Here is a 22,185-nt window from a genome sequence, read left to right on the forward strand (position 1 = left end):
TACTTATTTACTTTGTTGCCTTGGAGGAATACTTAATTTTTCTAATTCCAAACTTTGTCATCTGAAAAACAGGACATGATACTATCTTGGAAGGGTGTTATAAGGGATGAGAGGATGTAGACAAAACAAAGTTGATATTCAATAGTTTGGTAATTCTCTCCCAACTTCTTTATTGAAATAGAAATGATACTGAAATATCATTCAGTGGACATGAAATTCTAAATATTTTACATTTTTCTCTAGGAATACGGGGTGCTTTGCATTCAAGAATACAGAAAAAACAGCAAAGTGGAGTCAAGTACACATAACAGCTTCATGGGCTTGAAGGATCATCTGGGGCATGACCTAGGCCACCTTTATGTGGAGAGCACTGACCCACATTTAAGTACATCTGTACCTTGGTCAATGGTAGAAAAACCAACAATGGATAAAGTTAATTCCGGGAAGGAAGAAAAAGAGGTGTCTGAAGAGAATGCGAGCTCTGGTGACTCTGAAGAAAGCACAAATTCTGATAATGAGTCAGAACAATTGAGTAACATTTCGGTAGAGCCATGCTTATTAACCAAGACTCACAGACAACTATGTAGGTCTCCGTGTTTAGAGCCTCACATACTCAAACGCAGTGAAATTTTGCAAGACTTTAAACCTGAAGAGTCTCAGCCAACCAAGGAAGTGAGGAAACCCCCTGATGTGGTGCGAGAGTACCAAACAAAACTGGAGTTTGCACTGAAGTTAGGTTATTCTGAAGAACAGGTTCAGCTTGTGCTAAACAAACTTGGTACCGATGCTTTAATCAATGATATTTTGGGAGAACTTGTCAAACTTGGAAATAAAAGTGAGGCTGAACAAACGGTTAGTACAATTAACAGTATAATGAGGGAAACGTCTTCCCTGGAATCTCAGCGGTCTGAATCTCCAATGCAAGAGATTGTAACAGATGATGGGGAAAATCTGAGACCAATAGTTATCGATGGCAGCAATGTGGCGATGAGGTAAGTGGGGAAATCTTCACTCATTATTACCAAACAATCTTTAAAACGTATTTCTAATTTTGTGACTGTTTCTTTTCTAACAGTCATTAACATCAAGGTTGTTCTGCATCCCAACATTAGCTTCCATATTTCTAATTGTGTCTCTCTTAGTTCTCTCTCTACTTCCAGAGCGGTCAACCACTCTTACCTCATTTGTCCCTAAATAAAAGACCTCCTTTTCCCTAGTTATGTCTTTTTTTTCCCCCTCATCTGGTAAATTACTATGGTATAAAAATTAGCATATATTCCCGGTATAGTGTTAAACATTAGTTTTAATTGAAGAACTTGAGTATGATCATATTGAATAACTTTGGAACCTAGAGAGATAAATGGCCTTTTTCTATACAAAGTCAAATAACCATAAGATAAAATCCCAGTTCTTTGAGAAAATTATTTTTATTGGTTTCAGGAACAAATCAAAGCCATAATTTCAGGAGTTTTTTTGTTCCATTTAAGAAATGTAATTCAAAAATAATTTTTTAGGAACTGGGGGGGGGGGGAAAAAAGCAAAGCTTCCAGAGAAATTTTTTTATGGATTTTGATGGCTAAAAACGTAAAGTGCATCTAAATTCAATTAGTATATAGTTAACTGCCCACAGTGTTCAGAATACTGTGGGGATATAAAGATATGGAAAGGCATCAGTTCTTCTTTCAGAAAGCTTAACATTTCATATATTGTTTCTCAAGGTGACCTGAGGATAGCTATCAAAGAATCATCTGGGGAACTTGTTCTAACTAGTGTACATTCTAGAGCAGTGCTGTTCAATGGAAACGTGATGTGAGGCACATATGTCATTTAAAATTTTCTGGCACCTACATTAAAAAATTAAAAGAAACAAGTGAAATTAATATGAATAATATATTTTATTTAGGTTAATATAGCCAAAATATTATTTCGATGTGTGTTCAATAAGAAAATTGTTAATGAGATATTTTTGCATTATTTCTTTCATATTAAGTCTTAAAATCAGATATCTTACACTTATAGCACATCGCTATTCAGACTAGCCATACTACAAGTGCTTAATAGCCACATGTAGCTTGTGGCTACATATTAGACAGTATAGTTCTAGAAACCTACCAAGTCCACACACAGACCTACCAAGTCTAGATCAAGGTGTAGCCCAGCCATCTCCTTTTGTAACAAATACCCCCACTAATAATGATGCCTACTAAAATTTGAGAACCACTGTTTTTCAGGTGATAGCAGCATTTCTGCATAGAGTATGAGAAGGACCAACTTGTAATCCTCAAAATAATACTGCTTCCACCTGATGGAAAGGTTATCTTTCTTTCATTTATAAGCAAATGAGATTTGCAGTATTTAAATTACTTGTCCAAAGTAAAACATAATTCAAACCCAAATATGTCTGACTTCAAAGTCTATACACTTTTCCTCATAATGAAAGGTTAAAAACAAACTGAAAATGTTCAGGCCAGATCTTCCAGGGCCTTCAATGCCAAGCTAGAGAATTTAAACTTGGCTCCAATCCAAAGGTAATTGAAGATTTTTGAGGAGGGTAATGTCAAGAGTAGAGCTGTGCCTTAAACTGATAATCTGGCCATGACATTTAAAGTGGACTACAGGAGATAGGAGATAAATTTGAATGCAAACAACCCTTTCTAAGGGAGTAAAAAGGGCCTTAAGTGTCATAGAGGTATGAAGTGTACATACAACCTTGAGAAGTCCTTCAGTAAAATAACCTCTCTGTTGTCTAATCTTTCCCAAATTTAGCCATGAAATGATTTTTTTTTCTTGCAATAATCCAGAACTAGTGAACAGTTACCTTAGAGTGATAATGAGTAAAGCCAAAACACCATGGAATCGCCAAGCAAGAGAGTAATGAAGGAAGGTAATAGGTCCTGGAGAAACACCTACAACCATAGCCATATACCAAAAGCACCAGAGAGGTTCTTAAAGGGCTCAACTCTTGAAGAATCTGATTCAGTGGGGTATAGTAGAGCCCAAATAACTATATAGTATTTTTAAAGTGCCAAGGTATTTCTGATGCATAGCCAGTGTTAAGAACAATTCAACATGGAAGGTGTGGATATCAATAGGTCGGGAGGTAGAAGAAACTGATGATCCAGGGAAAGAGTAGTGTGAAAAATACCAGTCTTAGAAAAAAGTTTAGTGCTAGTAAAACCAAGAGACATACAAATGCCATCAACTCAAGGAAGCGGAGGCTTTAAGGAGAGAGTATCCTGTGGGTAGAACTGAAAAAAAGATATAGGGACATGACAGCCAGGAAATCATTGTCTTCAAGAATGCCATATGGTGTTAAAGATAGAAACCCAGTTACAAGATGTCAAGAAATGAAGGAATAGAGCTAGACTGTTATTCTCAAAAGTTGACAGAGGAAGGGAAGAAAGAGGAGTGAGTTGAGAAAGGATTTTTAGTTTTATATAGAACAGAACTATATAAGCTGAGGGGATGGGGAAAAAGTCTCCACAACAGCAATAATATGAGAGTTTAATTTTTGAAGCAAAGTTCTCTGAAGGAGGAGACAATCAAAATACAAATAGAGAATTTGGCATTGGAGGTAAATACACTTTGGGGTAGTCAGAAGAACACCTTGGAGGGGAAAAACAGCATCAGACTTATAAAACTTAGAGCCCATAGAAGTGAATTTTTTTAATGGATATCATTTAGATAAATGATGTCATAGTTGGAGCAACTCACATGACTGAAACCTAGTTCCCAGTGGTAATTGAAAAGTACTTGGATAACTGAAAATTTGCATAAAACTCTAAACTTTACTTATCCCACATGATGAGATACAAAAATAAATGGCATAATTAAGGCATTTCAAACAATCTACTATATGTAATTAGAAAACACTTCCACCCCCACGCTATTTTGGCCCCATTCTGTTTCTTTTGCTGTAAAGACGGGACAATGCACATCGTATGTTTTAATCTGACATGTAACCTGAGATGCTTCAGGCATTGCAGGAGAGAACGAGTTGACAGGAAATTTTATTATAGCAGCGTTATACTGTCAGTCACAATGAAATGTCGTACCATGTCCATAACTTTGAAAGTGCCAGAACTCATGGAAATGCATAGTAAACTTTTACATTCTGCCACTTACGAGATCTACATAAAGTAATAAAAGTCAGTTAGAAATGCATATCTACTTCAGATTCAAAATCTTAATTTAACAAAATGCAGAGAGATTTTACCCACTTCCTGTTGCATAAAATATAGCAAACATGCTTTTACTTTTTTTTTTTTTTTTTTTTTTTTTTTTTGCGGTACGCGGGCCTCTCACTGTTGTGGCCTCTCTCGTTGCGGAGCACAGGCTCCGGAGGCGCAGGCTCAGCGGCCATGGCTCACGGGCCTAGCTGCTCCGCGGCATGTGAGATCCTCCCGTACCGGGGCACGAACCCGTATCCCCTACATCGGCAGGCGGACTCTCAACCACTGCGCCACCAAGGAAGCCCCATGCTTTTACTTTTAAGTTAATGTCGTACTCATGTTACTTTAGCAAACCTATTATATAATAAATTTATATACATCATAATAAATTATAATAGGTAAATGCGAGGATGAGTTAAGAATAGAGTACTATTTTATTTCCTTTCTGATTTCTCAGGCAGATATATTCCACATATAAGAAGAATATATTTTAGTTTCATTTAAATGCTAGCAGTGGAACTGATATAAATGATTCTTTAGACGTAAATTAAAAGTAGGAAAGAAAGGCATTTTAGTAAAATTACCAAAATGGACTTTAAAAAACAATTAATTCTCTACACACTACCTTTGTGATTCTGAGTAACTTGTTTAAACTCTCCAATCTCAGTTTTCAGGATTGTAAAAAGAGGAACTCACCTTGCAGGCTTGTTATTAGAATTAAAGATAATTAATACCAGGTGCCTGGCATGTAGTAGGTGCTCAGTAAATTACAGTTATTATTACATTAAAGAGCTAGATTCTGTATTTTAATCCAGAACATAATAACTAATGTAATGAAAACTTAGTTCTTCAGATTTTTTAAAATAAATTTATTTTTATTTTTGGCTGCGTTGGGTCTTCGTTGCTGATAGTTGTGGTGAGCGGGGGCTGCTCTTCGTTGCAGTACACGGGCTTCTCATTGCGGTGAGCAGGGGCTGCTCTTCATTGCAGTACACGGGCTTCTCATTACTGTGGCTTTCCTTGTTGCAGGGCATGGACTCTAGGTGTGCGGGCTTCCGTAGTTGTGGCTCGCGGGCTCTAGAGCACAGGCTCAGTAGCTGTGGCACATGGGCTTAGTTGCTCCGCGGCACATGGGATCTTTCCAGACCAGGGATCGAACCTGTGTCCCCTGAATTGGCAGGCAGATTCTTAACCACTGCACCACCAAGAAGTCCCAGCTTTTCAGTTTTTTTATTCAACATTTAACAAACAGCAGTTTAGCAGTCCATCCTATGATCTATAGGTATATTTTAATTCTTTATGTTTATATCATCGATTGTTTTCAATGATTTCTATGGTTTCATAAAGAAGACTTGGGCTCTGGGTGATGCCAAAATTGCCCAGGGACAAGCCATGTAACCGTAATATACAGCATAGGTCCCAAAACTGCAGGAATCCTGTGTTGCTTTGCAGGAAGCATGCTTCTACTTTCAGCTTATTAATATCTCTTAAAAATGTGCCACATTGATAGAAGTTCTGGGTAAGTTCGTTGAATAAGCAATTCATTCAAAATTGACAAATACCTAGACTGTAGTCTAGCATAATTTGTGATAGCATTTCAATGTGAGGTATGAGCAAAGAGGACATAAGTATTCAAAAATAGAAAACAGCAAACTAATAAGTTTAGATAAAGCCCTAAACTTTTGCACAAAACTACTTGGTTTTTGAAATATGAAACAGAATAAATTTATATTTAGTGGAACTGGACTAACTAACAAGTACTGACAAGAAGCTGCAGTTAATTTTAATTCTTAAAAAAGCAAAAACAAAAAAAAACTCTCAGTAATTTAGCAAATTGGTCATTCAGCAAATAGGCTTCTTTCCATACTAGGGCAGATAACTTCATAATATAATTATACTGTGAAATGTATACTCCAGATATAGAAACAGAAACAAAGCATAAGTAATACTTATCATATTTCTGAAATGAAATTCTCATGATATTGTGATTTTTATTTCCTCCAAGTAGCTTTACAATTCTTCAAAATCTGATTCTATTAAACCTGAGGTAGTTTAGCAATGGAGTATAGAATTATTCTCTATCCACATGTATCCAATAGTTTAAATTCATTTTTCCTTAAGAAATTCCAGTGTTTTAATTTACCCATGGTTTTAGGTTCAGATGACTTGTTCTGCCATTAACAAAGTACCATCTTGTGAGCCATCAGGGATGGGAGTGTAAGTTGGATGTTGTTGCTCTTGGTTTCCTAAACGTCCTTGATTTCTTCAGTATGCTTCCATAACATAGTCACCTGACTTCATAAAATTATATCTCCATATTTCTACTTCAGCTTCTACCAAATATGTGAAATAAGAGTGGTGAACAAGAGAAAACCCAGAGCCTCATCACTACCTCTACACTATGTGTAGCCCAAATTCTCCAGTTTCATGGGATGGAAGCTAGGCACACCAGCCTTCTCTTTTTGATATGAACAAACTATTGAGATCCTCCTCACCCTGACTCCCCTGTCATTGCAAATCCTCTCTCGGTCAGTGAATCCAGGCTTTTGGTTTTAGATAAAATCTCCTAACTGGTGGGTAGGCTTTATTGCTGCATGTTTGAGCAGAGTATTAGGATAGATATTTTGTTTGCTAAAAATCTCAGGTGGACCACTTTTGACCAATAGGATCCATGCTTGTATTGCCTCTGTGTTAATGATGGGGGACCACGAAAAGAATTTAAGCAAGGGAAGAGTGGCATATCATATTTACCTTTAAGAAAGTTCACTCTGTAGAGAAATTTAGAGAAGGATTTGAGCACTAAGACTGCAGACAAGGAGACCTACTTATATTTGAAAATATATGCAAAAGTTAAATTGTGGACCACTCCTGGAAAAAGAAGAATATTGCCTTTGTATACCAGTCTAATGGCAGAGAGTACATAAATAAAACAACCATCTGCTCGACCCCTACCCCTCAAAAAGACTCATGTTGGAAACCAGCTGGTGTTGTATAAATCTGAATCTTAACTGGGGTGTAGAAAAGCACTCCAGGTAAATCACTGAAGTCATTTTCTTAAAGTTTGAACAGAAATCATATATAGTCAGATTATAGAGTCAAAATATGAACAGAAAAATGCCCAAGTTGTAACAACTTTTCTTTATATCAAGAATTGTGGGCTAAGCCTATATATTTATAAAATATTAGCAGAATTTAGCAGTCTGTATAAATAGGATTTATTTATCTAGATTAATCTTTTTGAAGGTACAAAGGCTTTTATGTATCTAATCTGGTTTGTGAAGTTGTATGGACTTGAGAACTGTTTTCAGTGTGAATTAGAATATTGAAGACCATCTTGCCTGGGCTCCAAAACTTGCCTTCAATTGTTTGATGGGTTTGCTGTTCTGTTGCCTGTTTACCATTTTAGTACAGCCCTGTCTCACAGTTAATAAAATCCTCCAGGACACCTAGTCCAAGTTTTTGGTTTAGATTACAGGTGTGAGACTACAGCTTGCCAGGGTTCATTCAAATTTGGTTTTGGCTCTCAACAAAAATGTATCAAAATTATGTGCAGTAGATCTGCATGGTCCAGTACGGTGACCACTGGCCACATGTGGCTGTTGAGATTTTCAAATGTGTCTAATCCAAATTAAGATATTCTGTAAATGTAAAATACATACAAGATTTTGAAAACTTAGTACAAAAATATATGAAATAAAACAACTTTTATGCTGAATATGTGTAAAAATGATCAGTTTTGATACATTGAGTTAAATGAAATATATTACTAAAATTAATTTCACCTACTTTTTAATTTTTAAGGTGTGCTATTCTAGGTCATTTTAAATTATATTTGTGGTTCACATTATACTTCTATTGGGTAACCTCTCAGTGAAATGTTTTTTAAGTTCCAACTTAGTGGGGGCTTAACATCAATTAAAAGACAGCCTGATTTCCCTCTAGATGAGTGTCAGTGTCATAGGTACTACTTACAGGTTAGTTGGCAGTGTCCCATTTCTCATTGTTTTAAAGAAAATCCTTAGGTAATATGAAAGGAATCAGAGAATCATAACTAGTTTTTTCTGTTGTTTGATTATATCAGTGTGGAGTCTGACAAAGACAGATGTTAGTTCTGTTCCACTGCATCTCTTTATAACCCTAAGTATATACTTCTGTCATCATTAATGAATTTTCGTAGACCAATGGTCAATAAACTTTCCTGTTATCTCAAATATGCTTATTTAAACCCTAACCTAGGAAATAGCAACATTAATAATCCTATTACATAATGAATAAAGTTAATTATAAATCACCTAACTAGTGATTGTAAGAAATGGGAAAAGTCACCCAATTATAATAGGAAAAAAGTGATTCGAGTTTTACGTTTCCTACCTGTCTTAATATTGAAGACATTATTACATCTACTTAACAGGTATGTTCTATTCGGCATCTTTAGACTAATGACCCACTTGGATCTAGATTAGCTAGATGTGCTTCCTATTATTGATTTTGGCTTCAAATTATGGACCTTATAAGGTGAGGACATCTTTCTACTTTCCTTTTTCCTTATCCTTTCCCATTCTCAAAATTCTCTTGGCCACACTGCTCTTGTGTCTGTACCAACTGGAGGGTAATAATGAACTTTCATGTTAAGACTTCGACTGTAATTTTGGTGTTGAAATTTTCATTGTCCTAAATCAGTAATTTTCAGACTTTTATTTTCCTTTGAAGCAGTACAATCCTGCAAATCTTAAAAGGAAGCCCAGTATTTAAAACAAACAAAAACATAGTATCGTTTGAATTGGAGGGTATAAGTGGGGGCTGTGTTTCCCAGTTAAAAATTCCCTTCATTGTTCCCTAGAAGGGCCTCTGGTATTTCTGTTTGGAACACAACTTGATAGACCTGATTAAATTATCTGTAAGAAGGGAGTTTATCTGTAACAAGGGATTTAGTTTTCTGGGTATATTGCATCCTGACCACTAGGTTTAGGTTCAAAGTGATCTTGGTGTAGTGGGAAAGAGATCAGAGATTAAAAGTTCAGTAGCTATAAGAGTAACAAAATAGACATAAATCACTCATTATGAGCCTTCAATATAAAAGAAAAACTTCTAGATGCCCATGAGTCAGCACATGGAATTATAGATTCTTAAATACGATATGAAATTTAATTAGACTACAATAATAGGAAGGAAAATATTCTCTTATTTCCATATTGAAGATGATATCCAGCTGTACTCCTGTTTCCTTGCTTAAGGGAAATGGGATAGATGTAGGAGAGTTTCTTCTTAACAATCATTAAACGTTGCTAATGCATTAGTATTTGAAAGAGTTCTTTAAAATTAAAATCTATTTTCATGTATACGACATGGGTTATGTACAGTCAGGCCTAAAAATTGAAAAACTAAGTCATCAAGTATTTGAAGAGCACCTAGGTGTATTAATAATTTAGTGTTCGATAAATATTATTATTATTATATTAATATAATATAATTATATAAGCTAACTATATCTAAGCTTAAAGGACTTTGGTACTAAAGATTCAAATACGGTTTTCTAGTTTAAAATTATACATTTGGGCTTCCCTGGTGGCGCAGTGGTTGAGAGTCCGCCTGCCGTTGCAGGAGACGCGGTTTCATGCCTGAGTCCGGGAGGATCCACTTGCCGCGGAGCGGCTGGGCCCGTGAGCCATGGCCGCTGAGCCTGCTCGTCCGGAGCCTGTGTTTCGCAACGGGAGAGGCTGCAACAGTGAGAGACCCGCGTACCGCAAAAAAAAAATTTAAGAAAGTATACATTTTACTCATACTGTTCACTCTAGGCACTTCACTGACAAACTTGTATCCTTATCATTATATGCAGTTTGATATAATGACCCATTAAAGTCACAGAAGTTTTATAATCATACTTGAATCTTCCAGTGAAGGGTGTAGCAAACTTGTAGGTCAAGTTTTTGATTTAAATAAAAGATGATATATCAAAGGTTATAAAAAAGCAATGGATTGTTTTTTTGAGTCCCCTGATACCTTGATCTCTTTCTGTTTTTTTAAAAAAAACTAAAACTGTTTAGTGATCTCCACATATCAAACACATTGATCTAAAAAATAACAGTTTACCATCAGTAGTGAGATTAAAGCTATTAAAGATTTACTGGTTTCATTTTCATTCCAAAGCAAGCTCTTTTCCATTTTCTAAAAATTAGGACCAAAGGGACATGAGAAAGTGAAGGCACTAATATTTATTGAAGTCTTCTATGTGCCAGGCACTCTGCTCAGTGGATGTTACCTTGTTCAGTTCTCACAACCCTGTAATGTAGGTGGGATTATCTCCATTTTAAATATGAGAAGATTGAGGTTGAAAATAAGTAACTTGCCAAGGTCACACAGAAATGTACTAAAGAAAATACTTAAACTCATGTCTAATTCCAGACACTGTTATTTTCACTGTGCTGGCCTACTCATGAAAAGCCATCTCTGTTTAGTAGTAATGCTAGTAGTAGTATAATAGTACTAATACTGTCATAATAATTAGTAGTGCTAATTTACTATTAGTAGTACTAAACATGCCATTCTAGGTATGATTGTTACAATTAGATTTTAGATGAGCTATGGAAAAACTTTTTAAGAATGGCTTTCCTTTGATCATATAAGGGATAGACTTATTACATAAATATAAGAAAATAAAAATCATTTATGATTTCCAAGGTTCTTTGCAAGCATTATAAGTAATATGTTAATTCAAAGCAAATACTCAAAGTTGAGCAAAATCAAATTTGAGGAAATAAAAGATAATTGACAAAAGACTCATTTCTCTTTTTTTTTTCAATGCCATGAAAAGAATTAAAAAGAAGTAGTCCCCTTTAATAGATGCCTTCATTCCCTTGTTAGATTTCTCCATGTTTTTCAATTTGCTCCTGTCTACCACAGGAATATAACAGTTATAATTCTAAAATAACCCTTTCTATCCTGTGGTTAACCTAGTTAATGATATGTGTGTATATAACTTAACAAAGTATATAATACATGAAATTATGTTTCCTAGACACAGCAAATGGAATGGTTCGCCCATTATCCCTCTCTTCTAGGTCCTGTATTGAGGCAAGCTACATTAAAGTGTGTGGTTCCCTGAATTTTTCTCTGCATTACAAAATACACCTTTGTAAATCCGTTAACCATCACAGGTGACTAATTTAATGGCACATAATAAGCAAGTGTACTTCAGTTCTCTAGTGGGAAGTATATATGATGTTTTTATAAGATTTAGCAAATATCATATTAGTTTGAGTGCTTATGGAATTGCCCTTCTGTTGAAGACAGAAAAGTAGAACTGAGGGGTTTTCAAATTTGTTGCAGTAGTATATATGAAGAGATTAAAGATAATCCCATTAGATACAAGACAAAGTGAATTTACAGAATAATAAAGTTATGATAGTGAAAATCTTATGAAGAATATGTTTGTCAAGATAATTTGTGTTCATTTTAGCTCCCCTTAGTTTCCAATTTCTAATTCACTAGAAGGTGCATATGTCTGAAACTCCGAGTAGGAGTCCCTGCATAAAAGAAATGGGGCTTCAGTTACCCCAGTCCAGACCTTAGTAGCCCTTTTCACAGCTTGCAAATTAATTTCATCTTATTGTCTGGAATAAGCTCTGCAATGAATTACAGAAATCTGTTTGGGAAGTTGCAATGACTAATAAATCAGCAATTAGTTTTGCACGTGGCATATTAGTTGTGGGATATTAGAAAACCTCTCATTCAAAATTTGGCCCATAGCATGGCAGACCTCTAGCACATATTTACTCTCAGTATAGATAAGCACATATTCACTAACTCAGGTGGCTTGTCTCCCAGGAGCTTCAAAAATCCTCTACCTGGAGTCCAGAATATGGTAGCCTTTAGTTTATACAGGAGATCTCTTCCCAACAGATGAACAGCATTAAGGGACAAGAGAGGCATGTTCCTCCAAGAGAGGACCTATTTGCTCAGGAATCTCAGAGGAGAAAGAACAGGTAGAAGGTTGTCCAGAGATACCCACAACTTATATGTTTTTCTGGATGTAGGTGAAACAAGAGAGGTCAGTAGAAATTGCAGAATACATGCATGGTTCCAGTATCTACAAGAAAGGAGAAGAAAATATTAAGGCAGGAAAAGGAAACATATAAGTCTTTTCCATTCCCAGCTCTGAAGCTCCTCTATTAAGTCAGTTTTGCTCATTAGTTTGTACCATTTGCTAATTGTTTCCTGTCTGATTTCAAGCGGAGAGGGGGTGTCTCCTGATGGAGATGGTAAAGTTTTATAGGTAGCGTCCCTTGTATCTTCCTCAGTCTCTAGCTATCTTCTTACAATAGTAACGTACTGACTTTTCATTGGCAACATCCTATCTTCTTACAATAGTAAGGCACTGACTTTTCATCGGCAAGTCCTATCTTATTTGTTGGTAGCCCCAGAAAAAATATATGCTCCCTGTGTGAATAAGTAGGTAGGTAACACTGCAATCTTGAGTTTCTTTTTGGCTTCACCTTTCTCCATTTTTTCCCCCAAACTGGATTACTGTTGCCAATACCTGAGAAACTGTCTATTTTTTGACATACAGATACCTTTTCTCTTACTTGTGCTTGCAACAAGGCTACCACAGAAGTGGAGAGGATTAAGAGTCTATTCTGATCCACCCCTGTATCCATCCCCATTCATTTAGAAAATGCCTTGGTGAACCACTGATGGAAATCACTGGGGGACTCATGCAGGAGCAGCACTGCAGCTTCTCTCAGGCCACCTTTTGCATAAAGACTGCAAAGTCTGCCATCAGCAGTGCCTCGCAATGGGTGTCCTAGGTTTGAGGAGCAGCCAGAGTTGTTGCGGAAGGTGCCTGAAGCCATGACACTCCATTTGCCCCATCACATCTGTTCCCTTAGTCAAGCAGACTCACCTAAGGCAACATTCCAAGTTACAGTCAGTGTCCATCCTCACACACAGGGTTGCAAACTGAAAACATGCTGTAGAAAACCTTGGCACATTTTTGCAGATCTTTCCAGGGCACTGGAAAATAACTCTTAAGATGGATATCAGCTAGGGGGAAGGGATGTGGTACCCTTACCACATCTGATCCACCCAGCAGTACTGGATAACTTCTGAAGGGTATTTGAATCCCTGTAGCTCCAAAGGGAGAAGGCTGATTTTTCTCTACACTGAGATGAAAACTAAGTTGGTTTGTATGGCACTATAGTTTCAGGCTCATTTTGCAATTTAAAAGCCTGACTCCTTTTGTTTCCCCTTCCCTCCAAGTTATCAGGGAAACCATTTGCCAACCTGATGCCTTAATTCTAAGACAGTTTCTTATCCAGATTTTCAGACTCCTTGCTCCTTCCTCTTAATCATTTCTGCTTCCCTAGCTATGTTTTGCATGTTGAGTGTAGGGGGAGTCTTGGAGGTGGAGTCCATACCAGAACATTCAAAATAAGGCTGGCAATTCTCCCTCTTCCAAAGGGAAGTTATCCCGGGATCCTGAAGTCCCTGGGAACCATCTGTCCAAGAAGGCATCATCTCCTCTTTCTAGGTCCCAGAGAAGGCAAAGAAGGTGAAGGGGGGTAGAAGGAGCAGTAGCAGAGAAGTGTTGAGAACCTGGAGAAACAAAAAGGTGCTTTCAGTTTCTTAATCTCTTCCTTCAGTTTTTTTAAGTCATTCTTACTGGCTGTCTAGTTCATTCTTTCATTTATTTCCTGAGATCCAGAGATACCAATAACCCTTTTATTTTAAGTAGGGTTTTTCTAAAAATCTGTGTAAATATACCAATTTGTCTACTTTAAATGAGCCTTCCTCTGGCCATTGCAAAGCAGGATTTTTATAAACATGCCTATTCAAAACATGACAGAGTAAAGTAAGCCCTTTAAGAAAGAGACCTTCTGGCAGGCTCCTTATATTTTCTACATTAAAGCCAGTGTTGAATCACACACAACCTTCAAGCCTCTATTACCCATTTTGCTCAGCAGGAACTCAGAATTAGCAGTGAGAGTTTGGCATTTTCCCTGGGAAACCAAACCCACTGAGCCAAAGTAGTCAAAGGAACACTTTTTAGCAAACATCCAGGGTCTCCAACCTAATCAATGGTGGCTACAAACCCTGTAACAAATTCACCAGCGGGACTCACTTGAGGTATACCATCCTTATTGCCAAATTGTTGAAATACGAAAGAAATTGAGGCCCACAGGAACATGACAATTCATAAATATAGAACTAGCTGTTTTTACTACTGAGGAAAAAAACCCTAAATGCACGCAGATACAGCCTGTAAGATGGCTACAGAACTATAATGAATTTTCTTCTCTATTTGTGGAATTAGAGCTACAGTTTGTAAACATCATCCTACTCTTTTAGTAAACACTCAACAGACAGTTAATTTGCACCAGTAGCTACATTGTGCTCACTCTGACATCCTGTTTTTCATATTTTTTTATATCAGGCTTACTCTTTTTATAATTCTTTATCAGAGCCTCCTACCCTTGCCCCTTATATAGTAACCAGCACATGTGATTAGTCACATCCTTCAACACGCCTCATAAGGTTAGGTCAAGTTCAGTCTCCCCCAGCCTCTCCCAGTCTGTAAGTCCCACCTGCAGTTTGGAGCTACCTGGTAGTTTTCTGCTCAGGCTTTCACTGTTACTAGGGATGATTCTGGGCCTTGGCAGCTAGCAGGGACTTCCATGCCAGCAGCAGCCATTCCAGGGATTTCCTAGCTGGCATTCATTTGTTTGGCCTGATCAGGAGAGGATTGGCTGGGGAAGTATTGGACATGCAGGGACCAACCCTACACATCCCCACTTGCCTGCTTCTTTCTGTCCCACCCATAGAGAAGACATTAGCCTGCCCCCATGTGAGATCTGAGGCTGGGCCAACTGCTGATTGCTTTAAATCTGATTTCAAGTTACTATGGGGTTTTACTCTACCTGGATGTGGAATTACTATGTTTGAGAGAAAACACGCCTTCACCTTTATAAAGTATTGCCAAATTGCTCTCCTAAATAGTCATACCATTTATACTCCCACCTGTAATGTATGAGTTCCTACTTTCACACATCCTTGGCAACATCTGGTGTTTGCAGACTTTTATTTTTTCCAGTACGATGGGTGTGAAGTGGTGTCTCACTTTAGCTTAATTTGCATTTCTTCACTGTTGAGCATCTTTTCATGTTTGTTGGTCATTTGGGTTTCCTCTCTTGAGGATTCACTGTTCATATCTATTGCCTTAAAAAAAAAATGGTTACCCTTCTCAATGTATAGGAGTACTTTATGTATTACGAGTACTAGTCTTTATCAGTCCTATGTATTGAAAATACCTTCTTCCAGGCTATGGCATTTTTATGGAGTCTTTTTCATAAAGAAGTTTTATGTGCTCAAATGTATCATTCTTTTCCTTGATAGTATGTGATTGTGTCTTCTTTAAGAAGAATCTCCCTATCTTGACATGAATATCTCCTTTAATTTCTTCTAAAAAGTTTTACAGTATTTTCATTTTTAAATCTTTGAACTATATACAATTTATTTTTATGTATGGTATGAGGTAAAAATACAATTTTATTTTTTCCACATAAATAATCAATTGCCCTAGTACCATTTGTTAAATGATCCATCTTTTCTTTATCTGTAATGACACTTTTATGATTTATACACACCTGTGTGTATGTGTGAGAGAGAGAGATCTTAGGCTCACTTGTCTGTTATACTTTTTCTGTTTTTTTTTATTTTTGCCAGTAAAACACCAATTGGATTTCTGTAGTTTTATGCACAAGTATTGATAGCTAGTGGGGAAGTTCCTCCTCTTTTGTTCTTCAGAATTGCTTAACTATCCTTGGCCTTTTATTTTTCCATACTAATTTTAGGATCAGCTTCTCAAGTTCCATAAAAAAACCCTTTCAGGATTTTTATTGGGATTTCAGTGCACTTATAGATTAATTTGAGAATTGCCATCTTCATACATTGAGTCTTACCATCCATGAAACTGGTATATTGTTCCTTTCATTTAGGTCTTCTCTTACTCCCTTTAAAACAGGTTTTCAATTTTCATTTTCTCTATAAAGCTCTTGGGATATCTTTTCTTCTTTAGATCTGTTTCGTTTTTGTAACTATTAAAAATGGCGTCATTTTTCAAATTAAAATTTTCTTTTTTTGCGGTATGCGGGCCTCTCACTGTTGTGGCCTCTTCCGTTGCGGAGCACAGGCTCCGGACGCGCAGGCTCAGCGGCACAGCCGCTCCGCGACATGTGGGATCTTCCTGGACCGGGGCACGAACCCGTGTCCCCTGCATTGGCAGGCGGACTCTCAACCACCGCGCCACCAGGGAAGCCCTAAAATTAAAATTTTAAATCGGTTTACTGGTGTATAGCAACATCTTTAATAACGTATTGTCAAAGAGCATTGTATGATAGATTCTTGATGTCTGTTGAAATCTGTTCTGTGGCCTAGTGCACAGCCAATGTGTTCTTGTTCCATGTGTTCTTGAAAAGGTTTTCTCTTTAATTTTGTACAGGGTTTTGTATATGTTCATTAGGTCACCTGTAATCGATTATTCACTTGTCTGTATTCTTACTAAATGTTTTCTGCTTCACCTGTCAATTAGTATTATTGTGGATTTGTTTATTTCTTCTTGTCATCCCGTGATCTTTTGCCTTACACTGAGTTCACAATTATTATAGCTTCCTTGTGAATTGTTCCCTTTTTACTATTATGTAATAACTTTTTACCCCTGGTAATGTTTCTGCCTTAAAATATATTTTTTTCTGATATTCATAGAATTTTCTGTTGGTTTATGGTATGAGTAAGGCAGCAGTTAAGGATGTGTTTAGCTGCAAATAACAGAAAATTTCACTACAGTTTTTTAAACAAATGTTGGGGAGGTATTTTTTTCTCAAATAACAAAATCAGAGATTGATGTGGGTCCATCAACAGTTGATATGGTTCTATTTGCCATTCACAGTGTGGTGCCTCTCATCCTCTTGCTTGCGTTCTCCCTAGGAGGTTTTGTGGGAAGGGGGTGCGGGGCTGTGGGCAGAGGGGAAGAGCAGATAATGGGAACGACCTGTTGTCAGTGTCGCACATGGTATAATACCTGGGTTAGCATCTGTAGAATCTTAGTCCCATGTTTGTAAGTGGTTTGCTGTTTACACACAGTTTATGAAAGTTATTTAGTTAGAAAGATGGAATCTTCTCTTTCTACAGTAAAATGTGATGGTTGTCTTTACCAAGTGAAATCACCTGAAAGAAAATGCTTATGCAGTCCTCTCTTTAGAGCCAGAAGCAGTTAAATTCTTAAGTCTCAGTAAACCAAATGTCATAATGACTAGCAAAGCATAATACATTTAGATCTCAAAGCATTAATGCAAAATAAAAATATACTTGCGTCTTAGCAAGTTGAGTTTTGTATTTAGGAATAATTAGTGTATATATTCTCATGAGAGAACACCATCATTTTTTTATTTTTTATAAATTTATTTATTTTATTTATTTATTTTTGGCTGTGATGGGTCTTCGTTGCTGCGTGCGGGCTTTCTGTAGTCGCGGAGAGTGGGGGCTACTCTTCACTGTGGTGTGCAGGTCTCTCATTGCGGTGGCTTCTCTTGTGGAGCACGGGCTCTAGGGCTCTCGGGCTTCAGTAGTTGTGGCATGCAGGCTCAGTAGATGTGGCTCGCAGGCTCTAGAGCATAGGCTCAGTAGTTGTGGCGCATGGGCTTAGTTGCTCCGCAGCATGTGGGATCTTCCCGAACCAGGGCTCGAACCCATGTCGCCTGCATTGGCAGGCGGATTCTTAACCACTGCACCACCAGGGAAGCCCCAGCCATCATTTTTTATATTTCTTCAGAAGACTGCTTAAATTTCAGTATTTTCCATGAAACCTAGCATCACTCTGTGTCATTTGCTGGGGCATTGTTGAAGCCATCAGGTATCCCTTCTTTCCAAGAAAATGTGCCTCAAACTCCCCCTTCCCTTATCCCTTTCTCTGAGACTTTCAGTGCATCTGATTTCAACTCTAATGTTGCCCCAGACCATTAGGACAGGTCTATGGAACATAAACAGTTTCTGAGATTTGCATTTATAGCCTTCAATACCTATAAAGCAAGTTGGTCTATTTCTGTTTTGTCCTTCAAACATGAGTAGTCATATTTAGATAGTTTTAGTGCTTCCCAGGGGACCACTAGAACAGTATATTAATATACCTAATGTTTGATTTGTGCTAAAAGGTAACAGAGCATTTACTTACCTTATTCCATTCAGTGCACCTTAGCCCAAGAACAAAGAATATCTATCTCCATTATAGATAAGAATGGAGCCTTCAGTGCTCAAACTGTAAAAAAGTGTACTTATTGCATTCAAAGCAGAAGACTGTTTCTTTTAAAACATTAGAATAGTGTTACTTTGAATTATTAGGTTAAAGTACACAAGCAGAGCCTGGTGCTAGATAAATATTTATTGAATGACTACACTTTTAGTTGGGCATTTTCTTTTAGGCACTAAAACTGCTAATCCAATTTTGAATGCCCTTTTGTCATCATTAATCCTTGTGCAACACAATATTGTTAAACAGAAACCAGGTGTCTTTTCACTGAAGGACGGAAAATGTTTCTTGTATGAGATTAAGCATTGAGTTTTTCACTTGAGTGCATGTGTGTATGTTGTTTTACATTGGTCACCTGATAAATTTTGTGCATTGCTTAATCACTGGATTGAAATATACACATAGGAACTCTTGAAAAGGAAGAGTTTTTAGAAACTCTTAAGTATTCCATTCCACTGTTTTTACAGATTTTTTTTCTATGTGACTTCTTTTTTACATTTGACTGAAATTACTCTCATTGTGGCTGAGGCCTGTTTTTCCCTCTCCTATCAAAACGAGCTGTATCTTTCTAACTAGTTAACCTTTACAACCTCACATCTGAAAACTCAGTTTTCTTTATTCTTCACACAGTAATCATCCCAGTTTTCTTTTTGTTCTTCACAGATTTTTCACTCCTCGGTTATCTTAATGTTTCTCTGAGCCCTAAAACTCTATCTTAAATTTGAATTTCTTATTAATATTTTAATTATGTTATCACATCTGTTTACAAATTTGAATTAATGGAGTCAAATTTAGGTTTTGTTGTGTTTTAAGTGTTCTAAAATAATCTTTTAGCCATGGAAACAAAGAAGTCTTTTCCTGCCGAGGAATAAAATTAGCAGTGGATTGGTTTTTGGAAAGAGGCCACAAGGATGTTACCGTCTTTGTTCCTGCTTGGAGGAAAGAGCAGTCCCGACCTGACGCGCTCATCACAGGTGAGCCCGCAAGCTTCCGTGTGTACCTGAGCCAGTGTCTTGCTGAATAATCTGTGTCTGCTTCTGTTTACTAAGTTTGTGTGACTGCCACATTCACTTGGGTGGGACATTAAAGTTATTTTCGAGTTTAAAAACTATTGGGTTATGTTAACTAAACAGTAAATTAACTAAACAGTAACTAAACAGTAATTCTTGCTACATAAGCCAGTTCTTTTTTTTTCATTTGGAAACTTTTTACTTCAAATTTTGTAAAAATTCTGACTTTTAGAGACATGCTAGGAGTCAAGAGGCCTAGATTCAAATTCCAACTGTGCTAGGTACTGTCCATGGCACTTTGAGCAGCACATTGACCCTCTTTGGACCCCAGTTTTCTCATCTGCTGTATGAAATTAGGTGGTAATCAAATTCTAGTGACTGCAGATCAATAAAGACCTGTGAGATCCTGGGAGCATGCTGTCTGGTGTCAAGTAGAGGAAATGACTCGATCCCAATAAAGTATCAGTATTTTGCATTATCTTGTAATTTTTAAATGTATGAGTTTCAGGCAGAGGTGTCCCCTGTAACTGTTAATTATTGCTGCCCAACATTTTGCTCAAGTCAGTGATTCTCAACTGGCACCCAACCCCTCCTGCCCCTCTCTTCCCCAACATTAACAAAACTGAGGAACCTGTGTGAAGAAAACAACAGCACTTGTCAAATCAATGCAATTCCTATCAAATTGCCAACGGCATTTTTCATAGAACTAAAAGAAAACATTTTACAATTTGTATGGAAACAAAAAAGACCCAGAATAACAAAAGCAATCTTGAGGAAAAAAAAACAGAGCTGGAGGAATCAGGCTCCCTGACTTCAGACTATACTACAAAGCTACAGTAATCAAGACAATATGGTACTGGAACAAGAACAGAAATATAGATCAGTGGAATAGGATAGAAAGCCCAGAGATAAACCCATGCACCTATGGTTACCTCATCTATGACAAAGGAAGAGAGAATATACAGTGGAGCAAAGACAGCCTCTTCAATAAGTGGTCCTGAGAAAACTGGACAGCTGCATGTAAAAGAATGAAATTAGAACACTCCCTAACACCATACACAAAAATAAACTCAAAATGGATTAAAGACCTAAATGTAAGGCCAGACACTATAAACCTCTTAGAGGAAAACATAGACAGTACACTCTTTGACATAAATCGCAGCAAGATCTTTTTTGACCCACCTCCAACAGTAATGAGAGTAAAAACAAAAATAAACAAATGGGACCTAATTAAACTTAAATGCTTTTGCACAGCAAAGGAAACCATAAACAAGACAAAAAGACAACCCTCAGAATGGGAGAAAATATTTTCAAACAAAGCAACTGACAAAGCATTAATCTCCAAAATATACAAAGAGCTGATGCAGCTCAATATCAAAAAAGCAAACAACCCAATCAAAAAATGGGCAGAAGACCTAAATAGACATTTCTCCAAAGAAGACGTACAGATGGCCAGCAAACACATGAAAAGATGCTCAACATCACTAATTATTAGAGAAATGCAAATCAAAACTACAATGAGATATCACCTCACACCGGTCAGAATGGCCATCATCACAAAATCTACAAACAATAAATGCGGGAGAGGGTGTGGAGAAAAGGGAACCCTCTTGCAGTGTTGGTGGAAGTGTAAATTGATGCAGCCACTATGGAGAACAGTATGGAGGTTCCTTAGAAAACTAAAAACAGAGCTACCATATGACCCAGTGATCCCACTACTGGGCATATACCCTGAGAAGACCATAATTCAAAGAGAGACATGTACCACAGTGTTCATTGCAGCACTATTTACAATAGCCAGGACATAGAAACAACCTAAATGTTCATCAGCAGAGGAATGGATAAAGATGTAGTACATATATACAATGGAATATTACTCAGCCACAAAAAGGAACGAATTTGGATCATTTGTAGAGGTGGGGATGGACCTAGAGACTGTTATACAGAGTGAAGTAAGCCAGAAAGAGAAAAGCAAATATATATTAATGCATATATGTGGAACAACCTAAATGTTCATCAACAGAGGAATGGATAAAGATGTAGTACATATATACAATGGAATATTACTCAGCCATAAAAAGGAACGCAATTGGATCATTTGTAGAGGCGGGGATGGACCTAGAGACTGTTATACAGAGTGAAGTAAGTCAGAAAGAGAAAAGCAAATATATATTAACGCATATATGTGGAATCTGAGACCAATGGTATAGACGATCTTATTTACAAAGCAGAAATAGAGACACAGACATAGAGAACAAACATATGGATACCAAGGGGGAAGTGGAGGGGTGGAATGAATTAGGAGATTGGGATTGACATATATACACTATGATACTATGTATAAAATAGATAACTAATGAGAACCTCCTGTATAACAGGGAACTCTACTCAGTGCTCTGTGGTGACCTAAATGGGGAGGAAATCAAAAAAAGAGGGGATATATGTATATGTATAGCTGATTCACTTTGCTGTACAGTAGAAACTAACACAACCTTGTAAAGCAACTATACTCCAATAAAAATAAAAACAAATGGAGTGACCACCCACCATGTACCCCAAGGGAAGATTATTTTATTTTTATCTATAATTATTAAATTTTATTAAATTAGAATAAGAATCCATAGACAAGTTATGGTGGAACTCAGAGCCATGGAATCAGACCCTAGCCTATATAAACTGTAGCGTGGGAGGGGTGGGCATAATTCAG

At 37.1% G+C, this 22,185-nt stretch overlaps 1 protein-coding gene across 2 annotated transcripts in view; it reads left to right on the forward strand.

Annotated features, from left to right (window-relative positions):
• The window catches only part of ZC3H12C (zinc finger CCCH-type containing 12C), a 64,763-nt gene that overhangs the window by 33,344 nt on the left and 9,234 nt on the right, over positions 1 to 22,185 (forward strand). For both annotated transcript variants that reach the window (XM_060160344.1, XM_060160345.1), the window contains exons 2-3: positions 244 to 992; positions 19,303 to 19,442. In XM_060160344.1, coding sequence (XP_060016327.1) covers positions 244 to 992; positions 19,303 to 19,442 — 889 coding nt within the window. The remainder of the gene's footprint in view (positions 1 to 243; positions 993 to 19,302; positions 19,443 to 22,185) is intronic.

This window comes from Lagenorhynchus albirostris, chromosome 9, assembly GCF_949774975.1.
Source record: "Lagenorhynchus albirostris chromosome 9, mLagAlb1.1, whole genome shotgun sequence".
NCBI classification, from domain to species: domain Eukaryota; kingdom Metazoa; phylum Chordata; class Mammalia; order Artiodactyla; family Delphinidae; genus Lagenorhynchus; species Lagenorhynchus albirostris.